Source organism: Alosa pseudoharengus, unplaced genomic scaffold (genome assembly GCF_046254945.1).
Source record: "Alosa pseudoharengus isolate Yale_2024_CS ecotype anadromous, Long Island Sound unplaced genomic scaffold, YU_APseudo_1.1 YU_APseudo_1.1_scf_17, whole genome shotgun sequence".
In the NCBI taxonomy this organism is placed as follows: domain Eukaryota; kingdom Metazoa; phylum Chordata; class Actinopteri; order Clupeiformes; family Clupeidae; genus Alosa; species Alosa pseudoharengus.
Window position 1 is genome coordinate 11762347 of NW_027468640.1, and position 10979 is coordinate 11773325.

The window sequence follows — 10979 nt, forward strand, 5'->3', positions numbered from 1 at the left end:
CAATTTCAGAGTTTTGTAATGATCTGATGTGAGCGTGATCTCTTGTGGTTTTGTTGGACTGAAGACTGTGATATGAGACACTGCTTTGGAGCATGATTTGTGAGGATACCAGTGCAGTGACTCCTTGGTGTTGTGGGCAAATTTAGGATGCTTTGTTCACGTTTGCGATGGCGTCAATTTTGATTGTTTTTGGTCTCTCTCCTATCTCTCCCCACCCCCAGTTCTACGTGATCGAGTATGCAGCGTGCGAACCGTCGTACAACGAGATTGTCACGTCGGAACGGATCCGGCCAGTCAACCCCAACAGCCCCTCGTCACGGAGCTCCTTCCACAAAGTCCGCGTCGCCGTCCCCGAAGACCTGAGAGACATGTGAGTGTGTGTGATGCCAACAAACACACACACACTATATACAGTTATATACAACCATATATATATATATATATATATATACACACTTACACAGCTATATACAGTTATAACACTTTTGTATATACAGCTATATAGTGCCCTCCACAATCATTGACACCCCTGGTGAAGGGGGTTATAAATTGAAATGTGTATCATCTCACTGAAAAAATAGCTATGTAGGTAACAAACGCAAACTTGTTGCTATAGGACATGATTACAATTGGTTTTCATTGGGAAATTTTTATTGTCTATATTTCGCCTACCAGTGTGTGTAGGTGTACACACTTACACAGTTGGGGAAAAAAACCTGCTGCATAATCATTTTTGCTGGCTTTTTACTGTTTTGCTTGCAACGACCTGCTTAAAGTGTCCTTATGTAACATCACACCGACCTACCAGTGCATGTAGGACAGGGGTCGGCAATTACGTTTGGACCCGGGCCAATTTTTTTTCAGACAATGGCATCGCGGGCCATAGCTTTTGTAATGGGGGGGGGGGGGGGGGGGTTATAGGCCTACTATTTAAATTATTAATTATTATATTATATTAAAATAAACATCATCTAACTTTTAAAATGCATTTAATTTAATTCCATTAAAAACGTTTATTTGCTTATGTGCGCTGTTTTTATGCCGCCTGCTGCATCTCCTGTCGTCTCTCATGAAACAGGCGACTTGCCTAGCAACTTGCCGTAACTAATGTGTAGGCTACAAATATTATTCTTTTGGATGACGTGTAAATGATTAGCTGAACATTGCTATATGCTAGTTATCGATGCAAAATGTCGTTGTCAAAAGCCTTGAAAAGAAAAATTGATTCAGAATGCAGGACCTACAAAGAAGAATGGAAGCAGAGGTATGTGTTGAGCCTGCCTGCATTTCTTAATGCCAAGCCTATTAATTTAACGAAACATAGGCTATTTTTGACCTTGCCCACTGGAAGAGGGAGACAGGACACTGTTGTTTTTTTTTTGCACAAGATTACGCGCACTCGCGTGCCAATACCGTTCCGACCTGTGCGTCATGGATAACTGCAAGGATGTTCCACCTGTTTTGTCACTTTAGTAGGACTATCATCTATACCTCAATAAATGTTTTGAAATTGATGGGATTGCTGTAGGCCTTTTTTTCTTTTTAAAAACATGGGGTTAAAAAAAAAATTCATTCAACAGCAAATTAACGTCATCTCGCGGGCCAGATAGAATCAATGGCGGGCCAAAATTGGCCCGCGGGCCACTATTTGCCGACCCCTGATGTAGGAGTTCAGCAGATAGGAAGAGCATCATATTTTGGTAGTGTGTTTAAATGGCTTTTATGATTCACAATATTTTGGAATTTGACAGCAAATTTTGGTCTGAAATATATAGAAGGTATTGACATATAAAAGTAAAGAGTTTTAATACTGATTTTGATAATGATCCTGTCCAACTTTTATGGCAAGGTGTGCCTAATGTTATGGTTGCAATACAGTTGCACTACACACGGTTGCACATTCCTTTAAACTTTCAGTTTCAGTTTCAGTTTTAGTTCAGTTGCTGTTGCAGTTACTTTTGATAAAGCATGTGGTAGGCTAGATAGGCACTTGGAGGGCACAGACCTCCACCAATGCCAAATGGCAAAACTACATTGGTGGGTCTGGCCTGTGATTTGGGTCCTCCCAAATATAACGGATTTGTTCTTTGTCCAGGTTGCACCTCTCCACCAAGTTTCTTGAAAATCACACCTGTGGTTTTGATGTAATCATGCTTGTAAACAAACAAACACATAAACTAAATGCACCAAAAACATAACTTCTTAGTAATTGATTTGAATGTTTTTCAGCTGTATGAACGACGGCATCCACAAAGACTTCAGGAAAGCCATCGGAGCCAACTGCATCTTCTACAACACTCCTACCCACGAACTTGTCATCCTGGTCAGTGACACTGGCTCTCAACATTCCCCAAACCTTCATTCTCAGACTCCCTGTTGAGCTAAGGAACTAAAGTTAAGGCCTACGCCCACTGGTGACGACATTCGCGCCTCTGGATTTGATGCTCAAGAGAGAGAACAATTTTCTAAACTTTTGGCTTTGTCGCACGTCAGACACAGCCAGTGGGCTTTGCTCCATTAAAAGTAATGGAATTCTAAACTTTGCCGTCAGTTGACGTGTGTCAGACGTTGCCAGTGGGCATTGGCCTTTAGTCTGCTGTCTGGTATTGAATTGATTTGCATACTGTGTAAAAGAAATGGTGGGAAGCTTCAAGCTTAGAAGGCTGCATAGTTCCGTAGGCTTTTGTTTTGGCGCCGTTGGGAAAGTGTTGTTTATATTAACTTTTTTTTCCCCCTCCAGTCCACAAACGAGACCACAGTGAAGCGCGCCAATCTCCTCAGTGACATGCACTTCCGCAGCATCCGCACCAAACTCATGCTCAAGTCCCGCAATGAAGAGGCCACCAAACACCTTGAGGTACGCACGCACGCACGCACGCACAAAATAAAGAATTATTATATCTATTATATCTATTATATTATACAGATGCCAACACACAGGCACAACCACCAACAGGGCTTGACCCTAACACTTGAGTCAGTCAAATGGAGGTCATACAGGAGTGTGTGAAGGAGTCTATTTGTGGGTCTATGTATGCACACTTGTTCCTATCAGATATAGGGCATTAACCAGATGCTATCACACACACCAAATACAGACCTGCACACAAATACACCTGCCAGACTCTCACACACACACACAGACACACACACAGACTCACACACACACACACACACACACAGAGGGGGGGGGGGGGTTGCGGGGGCAGCTGAGCACTACGACACCTGGAGGGACCCACACCTTCGCACATTCACAACAAAGAAGCCATCAGACACCTGGATGCAGACTAATCAATATCACACACACACACACACACACACGAATAGGCATGCAGACTCCAACCCACCGTGTCCTCATCCACAGATGTGCTAACAGCTGGTGTCTGAAGGCACACTCTCTCTATCTTTCTCTCTCTCTCTCTCTCTCTCTCACTCACACACACACCAAGACTTGTGCAGTCACAATAGCATGAAAGCCACCAAGCACCTGGACACACACACACACACACACACACACACACACACACAGACACACACACACACTTACTCAGTCATAACCACTCTGTCTCCTATCCTGCAGACGAGCAAGCAGCTGGCCTCTGCGTACCAGGAGGAGGTGCGCGTGAGGGAAGACCTGATGGGATTGGCCATCGGTTCCCATGGCGCCAACATTCAGCAGGCCCGTAAGGTGCCCGGGGTCACCGCCATCGAGCTGGAAGAGGAGAGCTGCACCTTCAGGATCTACGGAGAGGTGCGTGTGTGTCTGTCTGTCTGTCTGTCTGTCTGTCTGTACATGTTTATCTTTGTTAATGGGACATTGATCCTAAAAATCCTTTGGGATAAAGGTATCTATTTAACTGAAGCGTCGGTTTAACAAATGTATGTCTGTTTGTCTAAGAGATAGAGTGAGTGATTGACTTTAAGTCACTCTTGCTCAAAGGAGTGTAGGAGACCAAAAGCCCAGTTTGTGCGAGGCTGTTGTGCGTACTTGTTAAGAGTGTGAGGGGCTTGCGTTAGTGTGCCCCTCATCTTTAGCTAAACACAGTGTGTTCTTTTGGAGGCGGTTGCTGCACATTATATTAATTGCATAAATGTTTGTGTATTTGTGTGTTATTGTCATCCTAGACCCCAGAGGCTGTGAAGCAGGCCCGAGTTTATCTTGAGTTTAAGGAAGACGCCTTCCAAGTGCCCCGACACCTTGTTGGTAAGTGATGCCTCTAACTGCCCCCACCAAACTAGCATCGCTATCTGCCATCTCTGACTGAGAGGTGGATGAGCCTTCACCTCTTGAACAGCAGGCTTATCCTATTCAAAGGATCAATTAGGTGGGGGAAATTAGTGTAAGATAAATGTTAAGAATTACCTCAGAACCTGTTTGAAACAACATTTATATGTATTAATTTTGTGACTCAAAGTTCAGATAGATATTTATAAAATAAAAGTTAAAAATAAATAAATTATGCCAGGATGTGTGTGTCCCCAGGGTAAGTGAGGAGTGATGAGTCTGAATCAGTATATCCCCCTTTCTTCTTCCCTCTCTGGCTCTATCTGCCACTTTCTCTGTTTTCTTTTTTGTGATCAAATGTTTATTGAGGAACTGTATGACCAAATCACAAATTCAGAACTGAATAAACATCAGAAGAAGACAGATGTACATCAAAAACCAAAATTAGAAAAATGCATCCATCCGCCACTTCCTCTTCCGTTTGACTCTCTCAGGTAAAGTGATCGGCAAGAGCGGCAAGATCATCCAGGAGATAGTGGACAAGTCTGGCGTGGTGCGGGTGCGGATTGAGGGGGACAACGACAAAAAGCTCCCCCGGGAAGAGGTAGGCAGAGAGGGGACTCGCAGAGACGTCACTTCAGGCAGCCAAGAGGCACGTGGACTACTACTTCATCGGCTGCTGCCGACCAAGCAACCCAACCACATAAACATAAACAAAACAAAAAACACCTACACACCCACCTGTGAAGGCCGAGGCTGTTTCTTCAGTCATACACACACACACACAAGGCCACTGGTCAGAGGTTTGGGGGCACCCTTTTGCGTTGTCCATGAAAACATAAAAATAGGGTTGATTGCTGAAGCTTGTTTTGAAGGACACAGTTATTATGATTACGATTGAAAATAATCATGTCCAACCTCGTCAGTGACCATGTTTCTCCAGTCATCTTATGTATGTTTTCATTGAGAACAAGGACATTTCTAGAGTGACCCCAAACGTCTGAACGCTAGTGTGCATGTGATAAAAACTTATTCATGTGTTGGTATCAAACTGAAATAAGTCATGCATCATCTTATTTCAACGCACTACCGCATAAGTTAAAGCAACACCAAAGAGTTTTTTGTACCTTAAAATAATGTTTCCAAAATGTTTCAGTGGTTCATCAACTTGTAACAGGGTGAACGGCAATTCTGCATTCGCTTCGCAGCCCTCTATCGGCTATAACCGCACTATGTAAGTTTGCCAGATCGGGTAGTGGATCTGTAGTTCGATGGAATGAGACATAAGAAAATACAAATTTGACTTGCATCCGATATCGCAATACATCGTACTTTTATAAGTCATGCAAAATATTCGACCATGTCTGTGGACATCGTTATTTGCAAAGCCGGTGCTGGATAAACAAATAGCGTGCGTGCGACAGAGAGAAAGTTCTTTTGGTGTTGCTTTAAAACTGTTCAATTACATGAACGATGACATGCAGTCAGCATCCACTCACACACCCCACTGTTGGGAATCCTGACGGACACGGACAATGTGCTGTGCACGTTGAAAGTGTCCCTCGGATGTCTCCTTGTGTTCACGGTCTCTCTACCTCCCTCCCCCTCCCCCTCTCTGTCTCTGGTTCTTGTTATCTTTCTCTCAGGGAATGGTTCCGTTCATCTTCGTGGGCACCAAGGAGAACATCAGCAATGCACAGGCACTGTTGGAGTACCACGTGGCTTACTTGCAGGTGTGTAGGTGTTTTTTTGTGTCTATGAGTCGGTGCGTGTGTGTGTGGTCTGTATGGTCTGTATATGTTTGTTTGTTTGTTTATGAGGTGCGTGTGTGTGTGGTCTGTATATGTGTGTTTGTTTATGGTGTGTGTGTGTGTGTGTGTGTGTGTGGTCCTTGTGTGTGAATTTGTGCCCAGCGAGGGGCAGCCCTCTGCTTATCATTACCATCTTCAATAATGTAGCAAACTGTTCAGCTGCTGTAATTTCACTAGTATGTTACCGTATAAATACATTTTAGCTTGATTATCATTATTATTACATAGTTCTTTAGATTGGTCTTTATTATTACATGGTTCTTTAGATTGGTCTTTATTATTACATGGTTCTTCAGACTGCTGCAGAAAGTTCCATTACATGAGCAGATTTTCCCAGTGTTCGGAGGTTTGATAATTCTGTATAGTTACCGCTGCAAAAAATGAATGACTGCTGCCAATGGTCACAGGGTTTGTGCTTCTGATTCATATCTTTCTTATCATTCCGTGAGTGGTTCGTTCACTTATCGCAATGGAGCTTCATTGACAGTAAAAGTCAACTAGTAAAGCGTTGCTTGGCAAAATTCTTGACTATACGTTCTCTCTTACTTGATTAGACCAACATGATCATGAAGTCCTTAATAGAGCCCATGTGGGCGCAGTGCAGCAACTTATGGAGCGGAGGCATTCTGCTTCTAAATGGAGCGAGGGGTAGGAAATGTCGGAACATTCTAGAAGGGTCACCTGACTCCGCACTCTCACAGGAGGAAAGGTGCTGAGCGAGTCTGATTTGCCCTCACCCCCTCTGCCCGTTGGGTAAAAATAGCCCTCTCTAACAGCCCCACTTTGGGGGTAGGGGGGTAGGTAGGGGCTGTGTGTGAGTGTGAATTTCAGGCCTATCAGAGGTGCTTCGGCCTCTCTAAATAGCCCCCGGCGTCAGCCTCCACCCCCTAGACTTACCCAACCAGCCTCATTCTCACATACCCCCCCCCTCTTCAGCTGTTGGTAGGACCAGCAGCTGTTGCATTCTTATGTGCATCCCCCATCCCCATTTGCCACACACACACACACACATACACACACTTGCACATAGTGTAAGTTTAGACGTAGTGTCACTAGTGCGTACGCACACACACACACACATACACACACTTGCACATAGTGTAAGTTTAGACGTAGTGTCACTAGTGCGTACGCACACACACACACACACACACATACACACACTTGCACATAGTGTAAGTTTAGACGTAGTGTCACTAGTGCGTACGCACACACACACACACACACACATACACACACTTGCACATAGTGTAAGTTTAGACGTAGTGTCACTAGTGCGTACGCACACACACACATACACACACTTGCACATAGTGTAAGTTTAGACGTAGTGTCACTAGTGCGTACGCACACACACACACACACACACACACACTCATTTATATGAAGACTCACTTACACAGGCACACACACTTAAATACACCTTAATCCTTGTCTCACCTGCCCACATTTTATCATCATTAACTGCTGCCAGTTAACCACACCCACTACACACACATACACCACACACCACACACACACACCAATTGCGCACACACACACACACCTATTACGCACACACACACACACACACACACACTCACACACATAACACACATAACACACACACACATTATACATACACACATACTGACTTATTCACTCACCTGCTGACATGTCACTGCGTCAGCACCAGTGAGACGCCTCTTCAAATGTCCCCTCTCAGCCTCGCCCTACCCACGGTTACACATAGTGAAGATGATATATGGGTGTATATATGCTTAAGGGCCATTCACACCAAGAACGATAACTATAATGCCAAGGAAAAAAGTGTCGCTCAAGCTAATATGAATGACTATATCCACACACAAACCATAACGATAACATAAAGGACTATATCGTTGGAATCGCTTTTAGAGAGATTTTGAGAACTCTAAAAAGCTGACAGCCAATCAGAATCCATGAAATATTAGCCATCACATTCAATACAGAGAGACTTTACTTATCGTTGGTCGGTGTGGACATCTTTATTGTTAAAGTAATAGTTCTCTCGTTTCTGGTGTGAATGGCCCTTTACTTACGCGCCTAGATAAGCTCCTTATCCATGTAAATGTAAATTAGATGATCAAGCCCTATAGGTGGTATACATTGTCCTATTGACAGTTGCACATAGATGACTAGGCCCTATAGGTTGACATACTGACATACTCAGGGCTACACATAGAAAGATTTACTACTCCGCTCTACTCATAGTTGCACAGAGCAAAGATGATGGGTGTACACTGGCTCACTCAGTTACGCATAGATTTGGTGATCAGGGGCCGTATTCACAAAGAATTTTAAGGCTAAAAGTAGCTCCTAAGTGGCGAATTTAGGAGCAACTCCTAAAAATAATGGGCGTGTCACTCCTAACTTTAGGACTCCTAAACCTTCCAACTTTTTTTCACTAAAAGTAATTCACGAAGCATTTTAGACCTAAAAGTAGCACCTAAGTCTGGGACAGCTTAAAAGAAGTCAAGAGGACTCCTAACTCACTAAGACCTATTCACAAACAGCTTTTTGCGGCATTTCACGTCGCGATGTTTTGAAATGCGTATGCGGCAACAGGAGCTTCCAATCGCGAGGGATTAATTTTGCATTGTAGGCATAAAAGGGATGCAATAATGCCACCAACAACAACCAAAATGACTCATTGTCAACATGTAAATTAAATGTAACGTTTCATTGTGAATCAAATTAAAATGTTCTCCTCTTTGCAACCATAGGCATATGGTGACAGAATAATTTAATAATGTTGCAAAGATACTGCATCAATCCGTAGGCCTGTGTTTCATTAGGCTACTAGGCTATTTGTTTTGCCTTACTCTTTATTCATTTAGGCTAGGCCTTTTTATTCAGTTATTCATCATCTTTCGTCCTTCACACTACTTGTGTAGCGCACGCATTCTCAGACCTGTCACCTGTCACTCATCATCGTAAGGGAGGTGTTTGGAATCATTCCTGCGTTACAATCATCAGCCAATCAAGGTGGTCACTTCAGTCAAGCTCGTGCATGAGTAATGATGTCATCCATAGCAACGAAGACTCACTCTTAGTTTAGGAGTTGTCATTTTTCCTTACTAAGAGTAGGTCTGAAAGGCTTTGTGAATAACTTTTAAGAGAAAACTCCTAGCTAAAATCTTTTAGTGCTATTTAGGAGTACTCTTAGTGGTAAGATAAAAGGCTTTGTGAATACGGCCCCAGGGCCTATAAGTATTCACTACGGTTACACATAGATAAGATGATCAAGGCCTATAAGTTTACACACTGACCTACTCATGTTTGCAGAGAGGGAAGGTGATCGAGCCCTTTAGGTTTACACTGGTGCCAGTGCTGGTGCTGGATCGTGGTGGTTTTTACGGTCCGGTTTATAAACACCAGCTGTTGTCTGTCAACAGGAGAGTTAATAAACACCATTCTGAACTGCCCCTGCCATGACTCTGTGTCTTATATTAAGACTGGTGAGTGTTTGTTGACGTGATTGTGTACTTGAAGGACAGTATATTGGTTTGATGGCTACAGAGGTCAATACACCTACAAGCCATCTGTGGGCGGAGCTATTGCGCAAATGGCTACATTCAGGTCCGTTCTACATTCAGGTCAAAGTTCCCTCGGGGACCCAGGTTCGAATCCGATCAGTGGTCATTTCCTGTCCCACCCTATCGATCTCTCTCTACGACTTGCGTCCTGCCACTCGTCTCTGTTCTTTCTGAATACAGGCAAAAAGTACAAAAACAAGGTTCTTAAAGGTCCTTAAAGGTTGTATCAGCGATTGCAGGCCCTAATCTTTCCTAACGATCCGCTAGCTGCCCGCCCCATAAGCAGGCCGTCATAAAAAACCCTGTCTCTGTAGGCAGCCTAGGCTCTAAGATCTGCACACAAAAACATTTGCTACCAACAAGTGTTGGCAACCACTCAAAGGCAAAATAATTTGTTCCAACCAATAACGAACAAGATGCACGTTCAGGAGAGTTTCAATTGCAAGGGAGGGAGGGGGAGGGAGTAGCGAGCTAGCTCTCTCTTTTGTTTGAACGTCAACAGAAGTGACGTTACCCCACCATCGCTGATACAACCTTTAAAATAGTGTGTATGCATGTGTTGCATATCCATACACTCGTCCACACATACAGATTTGTGTGTGTTCATATCCCCATATCCTCTTGACTTCATTCTTCCTCCCCTCTGTTCCTGTTCTACAGGAAGTTGAGCAGCTGCGTCAGGAGCGTCTCCAGATCGACGAGCAGCTCCGTCAGATCGGCGTGGGCTACCGCGCTCCCGCCAGCCGCTCCGGACCGAGCGGTGCAGCGGGCGACCGCGAGCGGGGCTACCTGACTGACGAGAGCACCAACTCCGCCTCCCTGCACTCCTCACGCACCTACGGGGGCCGGGGCCGTGGGCGAAGGGCCTCCAACTCCCAGTACTCTGGCTATGGTGAGGAAACTACATGATTCCATTCTCGCTTATGAGCCAAATGCTTATACATGTAAGCCAGCAATGATGAGGCCAGAGATACCATATTTCCATTCAAATATCCCCTTCAATCAACATAGCTATTTTATTTTATTTTTTCTTTTGCTTTAATCTTTGAGTAACGTGACTTTAAGATCAACATGCAAATGATGGCCCCAAACTTTGGTTTCTTTAGCAGGTTCCAGTTGTTTATGTTGTCTTCTTGTGTTTCCTTTGCTATTTATGATGAATAAATCCACAATACATTTGTGGGACAGTGTGTCAAGGTGGCATGGAGTTGCCTGTCCTGTGTTGTCCTGTCTGGAAATATGGTGTGACTTGCATGGAACCAGGAGGACTGAAGTCATGGGCTTCCAAAAGACTCCAGGCTCCATTGTTCTGTATGTCTGAGCAGCACTGCGCTGTTAAAGGCGCTGTGTGTGTGTGTGGGCGTTGCAAAGAAACAATAGCCCGAA

At 44.1% G+C, this 10979-nt stretch overlaps 1 protein-coding gene across 11 annotated transcripts in view; it reads left to right on the forward strand.

The window, feature by feature from the left end:
- The window catches only part of fxr2 (FMR1 autosomal homolog 2), a 35127-nt gene that overhangs the window by 15663 nt on the left and 8485 nt on the right, over positions 1-10979 (forward strand). For all 11 annotated transcript variants that reach the window (XM_076288594.1, XM_076288598.1, XM_076288595.1 and 8 more), the window contains 8 exons: positions 222-370; positions 2230-2323; positions 2741-2857; positions 3581-3751; positions 4126-4204; positions 4720-4877; positions 5872-5958; positions 10254-10485. In XM_076288594.1, coding sequence (XP_076144709.1) covers positions 222-370; positions 2230-2323; positions 2741-2857; positions 3581-3751; positions 4126-4204; positions 4720-4877; positions 5872-5958; positions 10254-10485 — 1087 coding nt within the window. The remainder of the gene's footprint in view (positions 1-221; positions 371-2229; positions 2324-2740; positions 2858-3580; positions 3752-4125; positions 4205-4719; positions 4878-5871; positions 5959-10253; positions 10486-10979) is intronic.